This window comes from Rhinopithecus roxellana, chromosome 20 (assembly GCF_007565055.1).
Source record: "Rhinopithecus roxellana isolate Shanxi Qingling chromosome 20, ASM756505v1, whole genome shotgun sequence".
NCBI classification, from domain to species: domain Eukaryota; kingdom Metazoa; phylum Chordata; class Mammalia; order Primates; family Cercopithecidae; genus Rhinopithecus; species Rhinopithecus roxellana.
In genome coordinates, this window is record NC_044568.1 from 81,635,708 (window position 1) to 81,656,385 (window position 20,678).

At 35.6% G+C, this 20,678-nt stretch overlaps 1 protein-coding gene across 6 annotated transcripts in view; it reads left to right on the top strand.

The window, feature by feature from the left end:
• MRTFB (myocardin related transcription factor B) overlaps window positions 1-20,678 on the top strand; it is a 213,888-nt gene that overhangs the window by 75,181 nt on the left and 118,029 nt on the right. For all 6 annotated transcript variants that reach the window (XM_010366553.2, XM_030924875.1, XM_030924872.1 and 3 more), the window contains exon 3: window positions 11,860-12,080. In XM_010366553.2, coding sequence (XP_010364855.2) covers window positions 11,927-12,080 — 154 coding nt within the window. In that variant the 5' untranslated portion in view covers window positions 11,860-11,926. The remainder of the gene's footprint in view (window positions 1-11,859; window positions 12,081-20,678) is intronic.

Below are 20,678 nucleotides of genomic sequence, written 5' to 3' on the forward strand. Positions count from 1 at the left end.
GATCTTAGATATCTTTTCATATCAGTATCACCTGGAGAGAGCTTCCTCATTCATACTTATAATTGCATAGTATTATATTGTATGAATGTACAACGATTTAACCCATCTCCTATTGATCGTGGCTAGAGTTATTTCTACTCATTTGCTATTAAAAACCATATCGCAATAATCTTGGACAGTATCATTGTTTTAATTATTTGTAATTTGTGTATCATAAAATTCACTATTTTTGGCATAAGTTCTAGGTTTTGACAAAGACACAGAGACATGTAACCACCACAACCAAGATATAAAACAGTTCTATCACCCAAAAATCCCCTTGTTGTCAGCCCCACTCCTGGCAGCCACTACTCTATTCTCTGTCCCTGCAGCTTTGGCTTTTCCAGCATGTCCGAGTATTGAAGCCCTTTGAGTACAACTTCTTTCAGTTAGCATAATGTGTTTGAGATTCAGGCGTGTTGTTTCACCTATCAGTAGTTCATTCCTCTTATTACTCAGTAGTGTTCCATTGGATGCATGTGCCATAATTGTTTATTCCAATCCATTTAGGTCATTTGGGTTGTTTCCAGTTTGGGATCTATTATGAATATAGCTGTTAGGAACATTTGCAAACAGATAGAAAATATCTTTTTGTAAAGCAGCCTTATTGAGGTGTCATTTACATACCATAAGATTCACTTATTTAAAGTGTAAAATTTGATGTTTTTTGGTAAATTTAGAGTTGTACCATCATCACTTTTGAGTCTTAAAATTTCATCCATGTTGTATCATTATTTCTTTGCATTTTGCTGCTGAATATTATTTCATTAGGATATACCACATTTTATTTATCCATTCACTAGTTGATGGACATTTAAAGTTTTGGCTCTTTCAAATTATGCTGCTATGAACATTTGCCTGCAAATTTTTGGATGGACATATGTTTTTATTTCTCTTTGGTAGATATGTAGGAGTGGGATTGCTGGATCATATGGTAAGATTATGTTTAACATTTTAAGGAAATGCCAGCTGGATTTCCAAAGTAGCGTTTTACATCCTCACTAGTGCTGTGCTAGGGTTCCTGTTTCTCCACATCTTTGTCAGCACTTGCTTTTATCTGTCTTTTTAGTATCTCGAACCCACCAGTAGGTTTTAATTGCATCTCCCTATTAAGTGATTATATTGAACATTTTTTCCATGTACTTATTAGTTATGCGTATGTCTTCTTTAGTGAAATGGTTTTTGTTTGTTTTTTGAGATGGAGTTTCGCTCTGTTGCCCAGGCATGAGTGCAGTGGTGCGATCTCGGCTCACTGCAGCCTCCGCCTCCAGTATTCAAGTGATTCTCCTGCCTCAGCCTCCTGAGTAGCTGGGAACACAGGCTTGCGCCACCATGCCCAGCTAATTTTTTTGTATTTTTAGTAGAGATGGGATTTTGCTATGTTCACTAGGCTGGTGTTGCACTACTAGCCCCCAGTAATCTGCCCGCCTCGGCCGCCCAAGCTGCTGGGATTACAGGTGTGAGCCACTGCATCCGGCCTAGTGAAATGTTAATTCAAATCCTTTGCCCATTTTTAAATTGGGGTTTTTATCTTTTTTTCTTTATATTTTGGATACAAGTCATTATCAAATAATTGATTTGCAAATGCCACAGAGTCCTTTGTTTTTACTAAGGGGTCAGTCGTTTTGTCTAAAATAAACACTTCTCTTGTTTTATGCCTTTTGTCAATTTCTAGAGTTCTGAAACCATTGTTTTTTGACAATTTTGTCCTGTTTTACACTACCCTTGGGAAGAGGATTTGCTACCTGCAGGTTCATTTTGAATATATAAATTCCTAGAAAATCAGTTCCTGGGTCAAAGGATTAATGCATTTGTAATTTTAATAGATGTTGGCAAATTTTTCTCCACAAAGAGAAAATTTATATTCCTCTCATACGTGAGTTATAGCCCAGACTTGCCAGTGATGTGTGTTATTAAACTTTCAGAATTTTGCCAATACCATATATGTGAAAATTCGTTTTGATTGGTGAAAGCACTACAATAGTAGCTACTTGTATGTGTACATTTAATCTGTATAATAATCCATGAGTTAGGTACTGTATTAGTTCATTCTCATGCTGCTAATAAAGACATACCCAAGACTCGGTAATTTATAAAGGAAAGAGCATGGAGCTGGGGAGGCCTCAGGATACTTATACAATCATGGTGGAAGGGGAAGCAAACACATCCTTCTTCACAGAACAGCAGGAGAGGGAACAGTGAGCAAAGAGGGAAAAACACCTTATAAAATTATCAGATCTCATGAGAAGTCACTAACTGTCACAAGAACAGCAGCATGAGGGTAATTCCCCCCATGATTCAATTACTGGGTCCCTCCCATGACACGTGGGGATTATGGGAACTAAAATTCAAGGTGAGATTTGGGTGGGGACACAGCCAAACCATGTCAGTGTACTATGACCCAAGCTTATATATGGAGAATTAAGCTTTATTGAGGTTATACATTGCTCAAGTTCATATAATTTATTAGTGATAGTGCTGGGTTTTGTCCCCATATCTAACTCCAAAACATGAACTCTGAACTGATACCCTATACTATACTGTCTCTGTTGTGGAAAGGATTTCAAAATTCATCTAGTATAAATTCAAACCAAATTAATAAGAGCCTCGTCAGTAGGTGAGGCAATCACAATCTCATGCTTAAGAGAATGTAGTTAAACTATGTTTTAGCTAATTTAGGATAGAGTGACCAGAATTGTGAATAGATGCAAAAGGTTACGGATGTGCATTTGGTGATGGTTTCTTAGGTATGATATCAAAAGTACAAGCAACCAAAGAAAAAAATGGAAAAATTTGACTTAATCAAAATTAAAATTTTTTTGTGTGTCAAAGCACATTATCAAGAAATGAAAAAGCCCACAGAATGGGAGAAAATATTTGCAAATCCATAAGGATCTAGTATCCATTAGACTTACATACAATGAAAGAAAGAACTGTTCTAACTCAACAATGAACAGACAAGTCAGTCACCCTATATAAAAATGGGTATTTCTCTGAATAAGATACATAACTGGCCAATAAGACATGAAAAGAAACTCAGCATCATTAGTCATTAGGGAACTGCAAATCAAAACCACAATGAGATACCACTTTACTTTCACAAGGATAGCTATAATTAAAAAAAAAAAAAAAAGAATGTGGAGAAGTTGGAACCCTTGGAACCCCAACTTTTGCTGGTGGGAATGTAAAATGGTATAGTCACTGTGAACAGTTGGGCATTCTCTCAAATAGTTACACATAGACTTACTCTGTGACCCAGCAATTCCACTCTTACCTGTATACCCAAGAGAATGGAAAAAATACATACACACAAAAACGTGTGTACTCATTTCATAGCAACATTCGTAGTAGCCAAAAGGTAGAAACAATCCAAAGTCTATCATCTGATGAATGGGTAAACAAAAGGTGGTAAATTCATACAATGAAATATTACTCAACCATCAAAAGGAGTAAAATATTGATACTTGGATAATATAGATGAATCTGGAAAATATGTTAAACGAAAGAAAATACACACAAAAGGCCACATATTCTATGATTCTGTTTATGTGAAATGTCTGGGACAGGCAAATCCATAGAGACAGAAAGTAGATTAGTGGTTGCCAGGGCCTGAGGGAGAGATTAAGAAATGACTGCTGTGCTGATGGGTGCAGGATTTTTGTTTTTTTAGATGTGATGAGTATGTTCTGGATTTGGATAGTGATGGTTACACACCTTCTGAATACATTAAAAGACTACCAAATTTTACACTTTTAAGATGGTTAAGAACCCAGAAGTATTTTGAAGGACTTTGATAAAATTAGAATAGATGATCTCATGTTTAACTAACAGTGTTAGAAACTTATAGTTCTACTACCTGCTAAAGTGCTTTTGTGAAACTCTGAAGATTAACTTTTATTTGGTATGTACTCTGAGCTGTTGTCTCAAGAGTACAGTATTAACACATTTTACAAGAAGTTAAACGGTAATGAAATAATATCTGAGTTGTAATTTGTATTAACAGACTCCAGAAAACCTAAGAACCAGGTTTCTGATTTGAGATGCCCCTGAAATTAACGTATTTTTTAAAATGCTTAGTGGCAGAAGCTCTGTTAGCCATCCTCCACTTGACCAGCTTTCTGGATTACCAACTCTCTCCATTCCCTTTGTTTCAGGACATGCTGAGTGGTTATGGCCAGGAGGTGTGCTAAAGTCTGGCGATGTAGTTCTGTTCTGACTGATTGATTGACTTGTGTCCTAACCAAAAGTCAGCTGTGTTTGTTCCTAAATCTGTTTATGCTAGTTGTAGTAATTTAACTAAATATTATGTAAACTGACAAAATATGAATGCAAAAAAATTTAGATGTTTAGAAACAAAGATATGTTGCTTAAATGATACTACAATATATCAGGTATGGGTGAGAAACTAAAAATATTGGGTTAAAATTATAAAATATAGATGCAGTCTGTACTCGGAATCTTTTCAATTTTTACTCCACTTTGAAGAAGGAAAAACTCGAAGTCATAGACAGTGGTGGCTTATGCCAGAAGACCAGCACATCTGCAAAGAGACAAGAAATAGCCTTGACCCTGTATCAGAAGGCTGGCAAATGAACTGACATTTATGTACCCTAATTCAAGAAAAATGTTTTCAGATTTGTGCTTATCATTTTTAATGACTTCTCTTTAAACTTAGTTTTTCAGTTTACCAACTAACTGGCGTGATTCGTCAGGGTTTCTGACTCTGGCTAATTAAGTGCCAAAGAACAGAATTACAAATTAGGGGACTCATGGTCCCACTACTGCACTTAATTAGTCATAATGTCTTAGACAAGTAAATCAAACTTCATTTTTTTCCTGTATTTTAAATGTAAATTTAAATTCCATTGATTGCTAATAGCAAAAGTTAAACACTGGAAAATAAAGTCTTCCCTTTTTTTAGTTTCCCTTTCTCTTTCCCTTTCTTTCTTTCATCTCTTCCCTTTGTCCTCTTCCCTTTGCTTTTTCTCCTTGCCTTAGAGAACTTGGAAATAGGAGTATAATATATTTTTTATCTGTTAAATAAAATATTTGTTTACTCTGTAAACATTTACTTCTTATCATTTAAATCATGCTAATTATAATTCAACAAAATTACAGTTTGCTTTTAACTCAATATTTGCTAAATATGGAAATCATCCTTGCTTAAAATTAATCCTCTAATCAATTCTTATTCTCTGAAATTCATTCATTATGAATACACATAAAAACACAGTTGTTCAAACTGAAAAGACTTGGGTTTGGGCCGTTTTACTTGGAGAACAAATAACATTTTCTAATTCCTTGTCTTTTTATGTAGTAATTTAAAAGCTACATGTGTCTGAAACTTCTGCTAGTTCAAATTTTTATAGATGGATTATAATGAATATTTCAAAAAATGGTGTTTACTTAAGTGTTACAGTACTTACTAAGAATGTATCATGTTGGAGGGTTAGTGTGCAGTTTGCTTCATGTTGTATTCGTTTGAAAGTTATTCCTCTAGTGAATAAGTTAAATCCTCACATTAGCATTCTTAGAACTGTAATAGCCGCTTCCAGCACAGGAATGTTATATAACTTTTTCTATACAGCGTATTGTCAGTATTTGCTATTTTTATAGTACATTTTTTCTGTATACTTAATGGCTACATGTAAAAATCCAACAGCTACAAATAAAAACTCTGCTTAGAAGTTGTTTATTTGAAAGAATTGTAACCTAACATCAAAAAGATGTCCGGTTTGTTTGTAGTGCATCTACTACCTCTCTGAAATTTAATTCCAGTCACGCTTTCAGCATTTTGCAAAATGGAACGAGAGGAGAGGGCTTCCTTCATCGGCCATAAAGCTCCTGTTAAGCACTAAAGTGTGGTAACTGCCTGTTTGACTAGGTCTTGCCCCCTTTGAGAGCAGGGATCATGAATGATTCATCATTGGAAGCCCAGTGTCCAGCATAGTGCCTAATAATGTAGGCCTTCAGTACACGTTAAGGATTTGTACAAATGAATTTTTTTCACAACCTTGTGTCCCTCTTTCCCATCTCCCTCCACCTCACTCCCCCACATCTCTCTCTCCCAATTCTTTGCTCCAATTTATTTGCATTTTGGCACATACATACCATGTTATCAGGGCAGGAATATGAGCTCTGAAGTTGGAAATGTGGCTTTGATGTTAGTCTCTTAATTTTGTTTAATCTTTCCAAGCCTTGGCTTTCACATCTATAAAATGGGAATGTTGATACCCAGAGAGGGGTCATTAGGGCAAAATTAAGGAAAGTCTAGATTAGATTTAGTGTCAAGCAGAGTAAATATTCTTCCCATCTCTTCTTTTCAGTTGTCATTCCCATTTTTTTAAATTAGGAAACTAGGTCTCTAAGAGAGAAATGACTTGCCTGAAGTCAAATGGCTATCTCTCCAGCCATACCCTTTTTTCAGCATTCTGGCCTTGGGGACCTGTAGTTTCTCCAAGTGAACACTCTTTGTGAGTAGCCCCTCACTACTCGTTCCTGCCTTGGTGTTAATGACACCACCAGCCTTTCCAGCTGCCCAAATCTGGAAACCTCAGCCATCCTCAACTCTTTAATCTCTACCTTGCAAATGGGCCATCCTCAAGCCTTGACATTTTGTCTCTTCAGTAATACAATCTTGCACCATGTAACATTGGTCCCATACAATTATAACGCTTTATTTTTCCTGTACCTTTTCTATGTCTAGAGACACACATACTTACCATTGTGTTGCAGTCATCTGCAGCCTTCACCACAGTAACGTTCTGTACAGGTTTTTGTAGCCTAGGAGCTATAGGCTATGACCTGCAGCCTAGGAGTGTAGTAGGCTGTACCATCTAGGGTTGTGTAAGTGCACACTGTGGTGTGCACAAAACAAAATAATCTAACAAAGCATTTCTTAGAGTGTATCCCTGTCATTAAGCATGACTATATTTGAATTTATTCCTGTTTCTGCATTTCCACTGTCTTCGTTCCTCAGCATTTCAGCGTGAGACTTTATCAGTAACTGATCTCTGTCAGAATTAAATCATATCACTGGTTTTTAGAGTCCACATTCCTTTACAATTGTGCTTTACTGCAGCAGCCTTATCTTCTGCCACTCTGTATCATGCCCTCTACCCTGGCCCCGTCCAACTTTTTGCTGTTAGGTGATCTCTGTTTGTGCTGCTTTCCTTTTACTGATGAGAAGAACTCTGTGCCTGGTGAACTCGTACTCATCCTTGAAGACTTCCCTAACTTACCCAAATACAATTAGTCATTTAATTCTTTAGGTTCCTAAGTAGAGGCCGGGTGCGGTGGCTCATGCCTGTAATTCCAGCACTTTGGGAGGCCAAGGCGGGTGGATCACTTGAGGTCAGGAGTTCGAGACAAGCCTGGCCAACAAGGTGAGATCCCTGTCTCTACTAAAAATACAAAAATTAGGCAGGCGTGTTGGTGGTGCCTGTAATCCCAACTACTTGGGAGGCTGAGGCACGAGAATCACTTAAACCTGAGAGGTGGAGGCTGCAGTGAACCAAATTGTGCTACTGCACTCCAGCCTAGGTGACACAGTGAGACTTCATCTCAAAACAAAAAGAAAAAAAAAAGTTCCTAAATAGCACCTTGTACCTACTTACCCTATTTGTATTCTACTGTTTTTTACATGTGTATTAATAATTGCCTTTGACCTCTCTTCCCACTCATTGGGCAAATGATTTATTCTCTGTATAAGATGAGAGGTTCTGCTAGACCAGTGATTCTCAATGCTTGGTACACAGTAGGATCACTCTGTCCCAAACCAATTGTAGCAGAATCTCTGGAGATTCCCCGCCAACAACCCCTACCCATCAGGGATTTTTTTTTTTAAGCCTCCCCAAATTATTATATCGTGAGGAGAGTTGAGAAGCACTTGTGAACACATGTTAGCACTGATTTGGGGACTTCCTTAGCCCAATAGCCCAGTATATTTTAAAATATAAGATCATTATTATTGGTTCTATCTTGACTCCATTCAAAAAAAATAGTGAATCAATAGATGAAAAATGAAAGTGTAATGCCTCTTGGGGTTTTTTTTTTTTCTGTATTTTTTTCCACTACCTCTGGCATAGTATCTCACAATGAACTGGTTTGTTTTTTGAGAGAAGTTGTATCCCAGGTTGATCTTCCAGTATTATGCTGTACTTTTACTTAGTGCTGGATAAATATTGGCTTTGTTTCATTTTGAGCTGCAGTTATGTTATTGGGATTTGTAAGATAGTAACTTTCTTCATTCATGCTGTCAGTTCTAGACAAATTAATATTTTATCACAGTTTGTCCAGTGAAAGCTAAATGATTGTTTTACTTTTGTAACTAAATTATGGCCCAATGAAATAATCTGTTCTAATTCCATTTCTTTAATATCTCAATTATTGACTACTATACAGAGAGTAGTCAATTTTATATTTGATATTGGATCTTATTTTCAAAAGAAAATCATCAAGTAGTTAAGTAGACTTTAAGGTGACAGCTTGCAAAATTTCAGAGTAGATTTAGTCTATACTCTCTCAAAAATGTTCATGAATATTAAGTTAAAATTTTTTGAAAACTTAGTATTTGCCTTTGCTACATTTTATAAAGATTTCCTTAGCTTATAATTTTCATAATTGGGAGGGATGTGTGGGAGTTTAAGGTGAGCATAAAGTCAAGCCATAATAGATTGAAAAAATTCTTCAGTATGTAGAACAGATAATACTGCATGAAAATATTTTTTTAAAATCTGTGCCTAAAGGATCTTCCAAATCATTAGCACGGATGTTCAGAGCTTGTACATCTTTCCATTATAAGGGCATTATGGTACTTGTATCTTAGAATTAATTTGATGTGAACAGATTTTACTTTGTATGAATAATTTGAAATGAAAAATCATAGTTTTGAAAAAGTCTAGGAGTTGTATTTTAATATTCCTTAGTGAAATAAGTAATTTGTCATGCAGATTCACCTAACATCTTTTTTGAAGTCTACTTTATTTGATAATAATAATAGTCATCACAGGCTTCTTGGAATTCCTGTTTGCATGACCTGTCTTTTTTCTATCCATTTTCCACCCTAATTGTGTCTTCATATTTAAAGTATGTCACTTATATGCATACATTTATAGACTTTTAAAAATTTATTCTGTCTCTTTTAATTGGAGTGTTGAGACCATTTACATTTAATGTAATTATTGATAAGGTTGGAGTTTAGGTCTGTTTTGCTGTTTGTTTTCTGCTTGTCCCATCTCTTTTTAGTTATTCATCTTTTCCTTCTTTTGGGTTAATTGGGTATTTTTAAGAATGCTATTTTAATATCCCTGCGATGTTTTAGCTAAAACTATTTGTATTTTTTAAATAGTTGTTTTAAGTAATTGTATATGATCTTCTCAGTCTACTTAAAGCTAAAATTACACTGTTCTCTTATGATATATGGGAAAGTAAAGACACTGAACACTACCCCTCTTTCATCTTTTATTCCATAGTTGTCATATATATTACATCTACATGTAGTATAAACCTCACAACAGGGTGTTACAATTTTTGCTTTGAATGCTAATAATAGAGAAATTCAGAAGAAAAGCTAGTCTTTAGTTTTTTTATCTACACATTTACTATTTCTGATGCTTTTCATTTCTGAAATCTAAGTTTTTATCTGGTATCACTTCTCTTCAGTCAGGTTTTAAAGAATTTCTTGTAGTGTGGATCTCCTGGTGACAATTTTGCCTTCATTATCAAAGGATATTTCCATTGGATATGTAATTCAGATTGACAGTTGTAGAGACTCTAGATTCTGTTAGGTTCCTTCTTAAGAGTGGTGTTTTGTTAAGAGCAGGCAGTTAACTTTGCTGAACTCTTGCAAGCTGTCTTTTCTTTGGTGGGCAGCACCAGAGATCTCAGTTCAGTTCTTTTTGCCTTAGCTGGGCTGCATGAAGTCTGCCCTCCATGTATATAGTTTAGGGATCAGCCAGAGACTTGGAGCACAGTGCATACACCTGGCCCCCACCCCGCTTTGTGGCTCACTCATTTTGGGGAACTAAATAGAAAGTCAAGTAATAGATCTATTTATGCATACTCAGTTGAATTTCAGCAAAGGTGCAAAGGCAACTTAATAAAGACAATCTTGTCAACAAATGATGATAGAACAATCAGATATACATATGCCAAAAAATCCTGAAAAAAAGTTGACTCATATTTCACTGCAGAAATAAAAATTGACTCAAAATGGATTGTAGACTTAAATGTAAAACATAAAACTAGATCTAGAAGAAAACAGGAAGTAATCTTTATTACCTTGAACTGATCAAAGATTTATTAGCTACAGCAACAAAAACATGATCCATAAAAGAAAAAAAATTGATCAATAGTGGATTTCATCAAATTAAAAATATTCTTCGTAAAACACTATTAAGAACATGCAAAATAGCCTGGGATAAAATACTTATAAATCATATATCTGATAAAGCACTTGTGTCCAAAATATATTTTTAAAACTCTGAAAACTCAATAATAAGAAAATAAACCACCTAATTTAAAAAGAGAAATATTTGCTCAGATACTTAGACAAAGAAGATATAGGGATGGCAAATTAAAAGATGCTCAACATCATTAGTCACTCAGGAAATGCAAATTAAAACCACAATGAGATACTACTTGCCCATTAAAGTGACTGAAATGGAAGAGACTGACCATATGAAGTACCGAGGATGTGGAACAACTGGAGTTCTCATACCCTGCTGGTAAGAATGTAAAGTGGTACAACCACTTTAGAAGACAGTTTGTCAATTTTTTAAAAATTTACACATAGAACTGCCATGTGATCCAGCCATTTCACTCCTGTACAAGTATCTATATGGATACGTGCTTTCACTTCTCTTGGGTAAATACCATCTTGGTATTTACCATTTGGATATTTGGTATTTACCCAAGAGAAGTGAAAGCATGTGTCCATATAGATACCTGTACGGGAGCATTTGTAGCATCCTTATCTGTAATAGTCAAAAACTGGAAACAACCCAGATGTCCATCAGTAGGTGAAAAGATGAACACACTATGCTATGAAATGCTACTAAATAAGCAGACAGCAAAGAATTTGATCGAATGTTTTGCCACTGCCATAACAGGGACTGACCATCCTTCTAGCCTCCAGTAACAGTTTTCTGCTGCCTACTTTGTAGTCCTTAAGCCAGTGTCACATGTTTAGAATTTTTGATGTATCTTTGGTACTTCTGTTGCTAATTTTCATATCAATCAGAATGAGCCAGGTTTTACTGTGATAACAACCCCAAATTTCAGTGACTTAAAAGTTTGTTTCTTTGTCTTGAACCGTATGTCCACTGTGGGTTAGCTGAAAGCTCTGTTATCTGTTGTTCTCACCCTGAGACTCAGGCTGATAGAAGTCATTATCTGAAACCTTACTGGTTGCTGTGAATGTTGACTAATTTAAACTTGCTTGATATATAGGAATTAAGAAGAATTTTCAAGCCAGACTACTTCTTTGTTTTCATCAGTATTTATTGACTGTTTTTTTCATTTTAGCATGCATTAAATCTTCATTGCCACCAATGGCTATGACTTTCTTAATAATTTGTGGTATTAAAAAATACACAAAATATATTTCAACTTTTATTTACCTTGTAATTGCTTGTTTTTAAGTGGGAAGTATGTTATTCCTGTTAGATAAAGAACCTGAGGTCCAGAGAGGGTAAATTGATTAGTATGACCATACAGCAGTAAAACTGGACTAGAACTCAGGATTCCCATTTTAATACTTTTGTGCAAATTGGAGAAACATAACTGCACCATCTCTTTACACATTCTTTATTTTGGCAGTGTCTTCAGTATTTTGGCCACATTTGAGAGGCGTCTTGCACTCCCTGTTGCCAGTGGCTGGAACACAATGGATCACACAGGGGCGATAGACACCGAGGATGAAGTGGGACCTTTAGCCCATCTTGCTCCGAGTCCTCAGAGTGAAGCTGTGGCTCATGAATTCCAGGAACTCTCCTTGCAGTCCAGTCAAAACTTACCCCCTCTGAACGAAAGGAAAAATGGTGAGTTCAGCTTGTGCAATGGGATCTTTGATTTAAAGATTTCCCCTCTTTGGGAGCCCAGTTTGTTCCTGTTTGGTAGTAGTATTTTGGTCAGTTCAGCAGTCTGTCATGGAGGAGAACCCTATATAAGTACTGGATGGTTTTTAATAACAGGCGGAATTTCACTTTCCATCCATTTCTTTCATTATTTTCCCAGCAAGTATCTTTGGTAGTTACCTTTGGAAATAAACTTTAGATTCAGCCATTTTAGCACAAGCAGATGATTTCATGCTGGAATGGCATTGGAAAATAGGTTCCTGTGCTGATGCCAGGGAAATAGATTGTGGATATGACTACATTCTCCTCCCACTTTCTCCATCTCCGGTGTGTTGCACCTTAATTTCAGAAGTGGCAAAGCTATCTCAGTGATGACTAAGAAGTCAGGAACTTCTTATTTGAGTATTTATTATATTAATGTGTATGGATATAGCCATATTCTCAGTCTTTGGCTGCCTCATCTTTGTCTACAAAATGAATATTTTCTATTCATTATCTGTTCAGGAAATTTTCATCACTCAAGAGATATTCCAGAGTCTCCAGAAGACACAATACTGTCAATTTTAAACATAAACAAATAGAGATAGATGACATATACTTTTAATGCTTGAGATATAAAATCTAACAAATACAAAGTAATGTTAAAATTTACAAACACTCGAAGCATACACATTAAAAAACAGAATTAAGGATTTTTTTCTGGAATTACTATACCTTCCACAGTTCTGATGAGTCCTACACTCACAAGTATATTTGAAAATTTCAATTTTTTAAAAGCCAGAAGAAATAAAACTGCTTTCCCTGCAGAGTACCTCATTATGTACCTTGTCACTTATTTTCCTGGGTGCTGAGTGTTTTCCAATCCTCCTACTTATTGGGCTTACCTTATTTAGGAAAATGGATTTAAAAAACCATATATATACCACTCTTCTTAGGCCTTTAGTACATGTCTTTGGTGTGTACTTGTTCTCCTTCAAATAAAATATGTTTTGCTTTGTATCTGAATCTTGTTGCTATGCACAGCCCTTGACCATTTTGATAGGTTTAAAACAGCATCTTAGCTTAGGTGCCATCAGACCTTCAGGATGCTGTGGTTAACTCACTGGTGATGGCTTTTAAACCTTCCATCTTTTATTTTATTTATTTATTTTTTTCTTTTCTTTTTTTTTTTTTTTTTTTTGAGACGGTATCTCGCTCTGTCATCCAGCCTGGAGTGCAGTGGCTTGATCTCGGCTCACTGCAAGCTCTGCCTCCCAGGCTCATGCCATTCTCCTGCCTTAGCCTCCCGAGTAGCTGAGACTACAGGCGCCTGCCACCACACCCAGCTAATTTTTTGTTATTTTTAGTAGAGAGACGGGGTCTCACTGTGTTAACCAGAATGATTTCCATCTCCTGACCTCATGATCCACCTGCCTCAGCCTCCCAAAGTGCTAGGATTGCAGTCATGAGCCACAGCGCCCAGGTTAAACATTCCATCTTTTAAGAACCCAGATTTACCTTAGACAGTGGCTGAGAGGATATAGCCACATTTACTGAAACATGACTAAGTGTGATCAGATTTACACAGTACGTTTGGACCAGTATAATGTCCAAATTATTACCCTGAAAGAAAAATAAGAGTTGAACTGTTATAAAATCAGAATACACAGTTGTGCACAATAATGGTCTTCTGTAATGGCGAGGGAAGTGTGAGGAGACTTTATCCTTTATGGTCATTTGCAGCAAAAAGTTAATATGTATGCCAGAATATAAGGTGGTAAGCCCAACTATAGAGCGTTCTCCTCTTATAAACTTTTAAGGAAGTAGATTAAATGGTAAAAATTTTAATTTATTAATGTAGTTACATTTTATGAAGCATTGCAGTAATGTAGAAGGATTGCTTTAACTACTCTCATTGTTCATAAAACCATCCTACTCAAAGTGTATATGTGAATCTTTGTGGTCAGTGTTTTTATCAGCAGTAGAACCCCTGTGCATCATCCATCTGGCACTGATTTCCAGGGTGCATCTTCATTTCTGTCTCTTTGGTTTGAGTTACAGCAGCTCTGTAACATGTGCATGATTTGGCACTGAAAATTTAATGTCTAAATCACAAGTACTATTCACAAAACAGTTTTTTAAAAAATTGTTTTAGTTATATACTCATAATCTCTATAACATAATACTTGTTTGATTTGTCATTGGTTGTTACATTTTATGGGGTCTAGTTTCTGTTTCAGAATTTTGCCCTTTTTAAAGCAGATAATGTATTCGTGTGGTTTAAAATGTTATGATTACGTAGTGAAAAGTAGTTACCCTCCCAATCTTGTCCCTTACCTGCACAGTTACTTTCCCAGAATTAACTGTTACTAGGGTTCTTTCTGAGAGAATAATATTTGACTACTTTTTAAAAAGCAGTTTTTAAACGGCTGCTTTGTAACAACACCCAACACTTTGAATTTTAAGGTTTTAACTGGGAATAATGTATTGATTTTTTTCTCTCTTCCTTTTTTTTCTGATTCTGATTAAAATATTTCTGTAAACCTGAAAATAGTTTCAAATGAAGTTGGTTTTTAAGCCAGTGTGTTTTCTTCAAGAGTCCTTTTTTGTTCAATATGGAGTAAATGAAACAACATCTCATATTCTGAGATACCGTGCAAAGACTCCACTGTGAGATTGTTCCCTCTTTTCTAATAAATGACTTCAGGAAGTTATTATAGAAGCCTTATTTTATATTCAGACATATAATTTCAGGCTTATGATATATTAACCTAATTTGCATATACATTCCGAGGCATAAAAGACATCTTTATTTGGCTGTCAGAAATCTAGGTTTTTGGGGAAATGCTGGTCAAAGGATACAAAATTTCAGTTAGATAGGAGGAATAAGTTCAAGAGATTTATTGCACAACATGGTAACCTAGATTAATAACAATGTATTGTATTGAAAATTGCTAAGATAGTAGATTTTAAATGTTGTCACCATGAAAAAAAATAGTAAACATTTGAAGTAATGATATGTTAATTCAATTGAGCAATTCCACAGTATATACATATTTCAAAAAAAGGACATAGTAAATATATATAATTTTTGTCAGTTTCAAAATAAAAGCAAATATATTAAAAAATTTTTAAATCTAAGTTTTTGACAGTTATATGAGCAGAGTATATTCACATCAAGTAATGTATACGTGAAAGGACCGTAATATTCTTACTTTAATGATTTTTTCCAGGCACGTTCATTTTTTAGGTCTTCTTAATGCAATGTTTAACTCATACAAAATGCAGTTGTTGGCATCAAAATTAATCAATACAAAGTATTGTTTAGATATTATGAAATAAATGAAGTCAGATTTTTTTGGTGATTGTGTTTTATTGTTACTCCTAAACATTTGAATTTCACTTATTAGAATTATTTTCTGTTGAGGAAAAAATGGAGATATTTCAGTTTGGGATTAGTATCTAATGGGTAATATATAATAGTTTATAAATACACTTTACAAGGAAAACCAAGTTGACGTTTAAGTAATGATTCCAGGATCTTCCCTTGTTTTACATTCATATTTATGTTACTGATGATAGTGGAGCTGCAGGATATTCCCACTATTGGAGCACACAGGGGAGATACATAGTAAAGAGAAGCTGGGATTTTCCTTTACCCTTGAATGTGACCAAAATAGTACCTCAAAAGTAAAGCAGCCATATTTAAGCAATTAACTTTTCCTAACAAGTGAGGCCTTAATGAAGGATAATGGATATATAGAAACACATGCATAATCTACCTTTACTAAAACAATGCATACAGGGGATTGAGCTTCATTTTGACATTTTAAGTACATGTTAGATCCATCTTTTTCACTATTTACATTCCTTCACATGAGCAGACTGGGAATAAAAAGGAAACCAGTCAAAGGAATAGGACTTTAGAGTTTGAACCGGAAAAGCTCAGCAAGGAAAGACAAAGTGGGTAGAAATAACATCACTGAAAGAGCTGCAGCCCTTTGCCTGTGCCTACACTCTGAGGGGACCCTGCGAGAGAAGCTGTTCCTTCCTGAGGTTGTGTGCAAGACTGGTAAGCTGACAGGCAGAGCAACCCTCAGGGATGCTGGCTGGTGAATTTAAGCTTTTAAGTCATTGCCAGTATTATTACAGAGTAGGCAGAGACGTTAATATAGATTTTCATTTTTAAAAACTGGTATTTTAATACTTGATGGTATGTCTTGAGTCCAGGTATTTTTAAGGTGAGGAGCAGTCATGTCATGTTTACGTGGTCACAGAAACAGCATAGGCCAGCCGATTTAGACTGTTGTAAAATCAGTATCATCTACCTCCCTCTTCCTGAACTAAAAGGCTTTTTCAAACTCTGTTTACTATGAAGTAGTCAGTGTGTTTTAGGCCTCAATAAAGAGGAATGACATTTGCCGTTCTTATTTTAAACTTTGGTATTACTAGTTACTGCAGTTGTTAGAGTTTTGAGCTTATAGTCCCATCTTGAAATCTTTTCTTCTAAGATTTTCCATTCATTAAATTTATACTGAATAAATTTAGATAATCTCTTTTTCAGTTCTTGAAATGATCACTTACTAGAGAGAAAATAATTTATTCAGAAGTTTGCTGCACACAAGGGAACCCAAGATGGCTCTTTGCTTTGGTTTCAATACATGTATTAACATGTTTGCAGACATTCAGGTGAACTTTGCCTAGCCATGGAACCCAGCCAAAGAAAACTGCTTGCCTTACACAATAGAAAATGAATGGCATATATTTACAGCTGGCTTTTTTGGGGGGTTTTATTTTGAGAGCGTTTCCCTGCTTCTCATTAACCTGCTGGGCTTACTGTTGGTCCAAGTATCTGGAAATACACGGTGGCATTGAGCATTTTTCTTGGACAAAACTGGGTTCTTGAGGCCGTAGGTGAGCTGGTATAATGAATGAATGGAGATTGGTGAGGAAGAGAGAAGAAATTTCTACTTTTCTGTGGAGCAGATAGTCAGACAAAGTTGTCATAGTGTCATAAACGAGCAGGAAACAAATAGATGCTCAGTAGCCAAGACAGAGCTGTGGAATTCTTGCTTTTCCCTTTCTATAACTGGAAGTAATAGAAATGAATAAATTTCTCTCAAATCTTGTCGTTGACTTTGCTGTTAACATATTTAGGATGTGGAGTGGGTCATGTCATTCTCAAGGACATCAATGAACATTCTGATAAGTCACTTATTTTCCTGCTTTCAGGAGTTAGAGTACTTACACTGAGAAGTATATACTCTGAATATAATTTTCCTTAGTTGTTTTAAATTAATATTTTTTAAAATTGGGCTTTAGGATTTATACTAAACACAATTATAGCTTTAAAAGCAAGCTGTAAGCCTCCTGACAACTGCAAATGAAATTCTTAATTGTGGCAGCTCTCATACTCTTTTTGTTTGTGAAAATCTCTTCAAAATGAAAAAGAAGCCTTGTAAGTACCTTAAGGGTGAGGTATTCTCTTTCATAATAACCTTTATAATGTCTCCTATTAGTATGTTTTGATTCACAGTGTAAATAAGCACCTGTAACGCTGTCTGCCTTCTGTTTTTCTAGTCTGAGTGTCTTATTTAGACAGTTTTTGTTGTTACTGAGGATTCTGTTTGCTTCAGTGCATTGCAGAACACACCCATGCAGTGTGTTTGGAGCGAGGGAGGGGGCTGTGTGTAACTTTACTTTCTCCCATTTGTAGCTGGCAGTGCGTTTGCTCTCCTGCTGGAGTAGCAGCATCAGAATGCTAACATGGGCTTGCTTTAGTTATCAATGAGGGGTGGATGAAGCTTTGTGCATCAGCAAGACCATGGACCCTATTACAGCACCCCTGAAGCTCATTTTGAGTAATTTATTTAGTCTTTAAATTGTGTCCTTTTGTTGAAATACACTTGGGGCATCACAGTGAACACATTTATTAACAGTAAGATTTAAAACATAACAGTAATTAGCAGTTTAAACCGATGAGAAGACCACATCATCTTAAACTTGTTTACTTGTTTTATGTTTACTTAACATTTTAGACGACTTTTCTATAGTTACTGAAGTCACAGAAGTACATTATTTTCTATATAGATTGAGATAATTCTCATAAAAGTAGAGCCGACCGTATCATTTATATTACACATTGGACCAGTGAATAAACTAAAACAAATTTATTAAGAAATAGTCTTTGCTTTTCCTCAGAAAGCAATTATAAAAGATAATATACATAATATAAATGATTAGTTTAATAAGTATGACTCACCTATAACCTCGTAGCTACTTAGACCTCACAAGACTTGGTGGAATTAAGTAATTAGCTTATAATTAGTTCCTCTACTGGACTGAGAGACTTAGGAAAATTAAAGTGGGGCTCCATTTACTTATGTCTGCCACGTAATTCAATCACAAGGACCTCTTGTAGCTAAAAAAGAGAAAAGATAGTTTTGGACACCTGTTCTCTACCTTACCTATAAAAGAGCCAGTAAATACAGGGAATGTACTTGAAAAAAGTGATCCATGACAATTTTTCTTTGTTACTTTGCTTATATTTTAAGACATCAATAATAAAGTACTCTTGTGACAGAAAATAGTAAGACTGATATGTTAAAGTGACAAATGTGTTGGAATTTTCTCTTTGGCTTGTAATTAATAATTACCTAGACTAATTAGCAAATATCATGTTTTTCTGACTCCTTTACATTAATCTGTACGTTGGCTCTCCTGCCCTCACCGACTGCCCTCACTATTATTGACAGGAAGTGTAGTCTTTTGGGAGTCAGGACTTCAGTCTACTCTGCTGACTCAGTCTGTGAGCATGGGTAAGTCTAAGGCGCTCTCTGTGTCACAGCTTGCCCATTATGACATCTGTACAGCAGCCTCCAGCCCATGTGTCTCCCTGCGGCCCTTCTTCATTACATCATGTGTTCTTATATCTCATTGTCATGTTTGCCATGTGCTATTCATTGGGCAGCAGAAACAGAAAGCATGGAAGATAACTTCCATCTCAGCTAACCAGTGGAATTTTCCTTAGATACAAATTAGTCGACTGTGTTGCTGTTTAATACAGACCTCACAGCTGTATTACTAAACATACTTGCCAGCTCTCTCAATTAGTCAGACTTTCCTGCCATATTTAAAGAGAGTAATTGACTTATTTGTTATTCTCAAAAATAATGTGTCTAATTTAGAATATGTAGTTTCTATTGATGGTTTTTAAGGGTTGGCAGGTATGTGTTAACATTTTTATAATAGCATCAAACTGTCAGTTAAAAGACAATTTTCAGCTCTTTTTAAAGCCCAAATTCATATTTTTATGGTATTTGTGTTGTTGTTTCCATTAAGCTAATGCTAATCATTGGGTGTCTGTTTCACCAGTTAAATTTTTGATATATGGCCTCTGCGTTTAATGAAGACATAACAAGAAAAGCAAAAAGTCTGATTCACAGCTTGCCTTTGGTTCTCATAGTTTAAGTTTAAAAACTGACAAGTGTTACAGTTGGTCAGCACTCTCTGCAGATTTGCGATTCATAGCTACAAAATAGAAGACCCTCTTTGACAGAAGCCTTGATCCTGACATAGCAGTTAAGAAGAATGTTGCTTGGATTGCTTGATCAAACCACTGTCACATATTATAGGAAGGAAAAGTGTGCTGTATCAGAATACTTTGCTCTCCCCAAGTATTAAAAAATTGATTATTTCAAGAATGGAAATGATACTTTTAAAAATTATTGTTCGCAAACATTTATTGAATGATCATTGTGCCTCTTACTCTAAAATAATTTCTAGATTTTTAAGCCTCTAGTACAATGTTGAAAGTTTATGATGTAGTATATTCTCATAAACTTGTTACACAAAGATCTTTAAAAGACTTTTCCCTGACTGTATACAGAAAAATAATTGGAGATGATTCTTGTGGATAACTGAAAAGAAAAACCTAGTTTTAAAGAAGGAGGGCTATAGAGTTAAGCCTAGCAAGAGGCTGCTCTGTTGCACTAAATGTGTGGTGGCAGGCCCCTCAAAGCCATAGTCGGAATAATCTTACATATGCCTCCTAGATTGTTGGGAAGATTGAATGAAATAAAGCATCTAAAGTGTCTAGCACATACATGCCACATCTTAGGCTCTCAGTACATGTTATAATTAACCCAGCCTTGCATGCCTGACGTGAGAATACCATGACGGAGGCACTAACTTTGGAGCCAACCTAAGCCTAGATCTTAGCCATACCATTACTAGCTATGTGAATTTGGACCAATTAGTTACCTTCCCTTTGCCTCAGTGCCCTTATCTGCAAAGTGAGGATCGCACTAGTATTTGTTTCGTAAGATTGCTATGAGGATTAGATCAAGTAATCTAAACCAAGTATTGAGAATAGTACAGGCACATAATTAGCACTTTATTTATTAGTATGTATATTTTGAGAATGCAGTATCGTTAACCCTTGGACAATGTAGGGGTTGGGGCACCAACCCCCCGTGCAGTAAAAAATCCATATATAACTTTTGGCTCCCTCAAAACCTATCTAATGATAGCCTGCTGTTGACTGGCAGTCTTCCTTATAACATAAACAGTTGATTAACACAT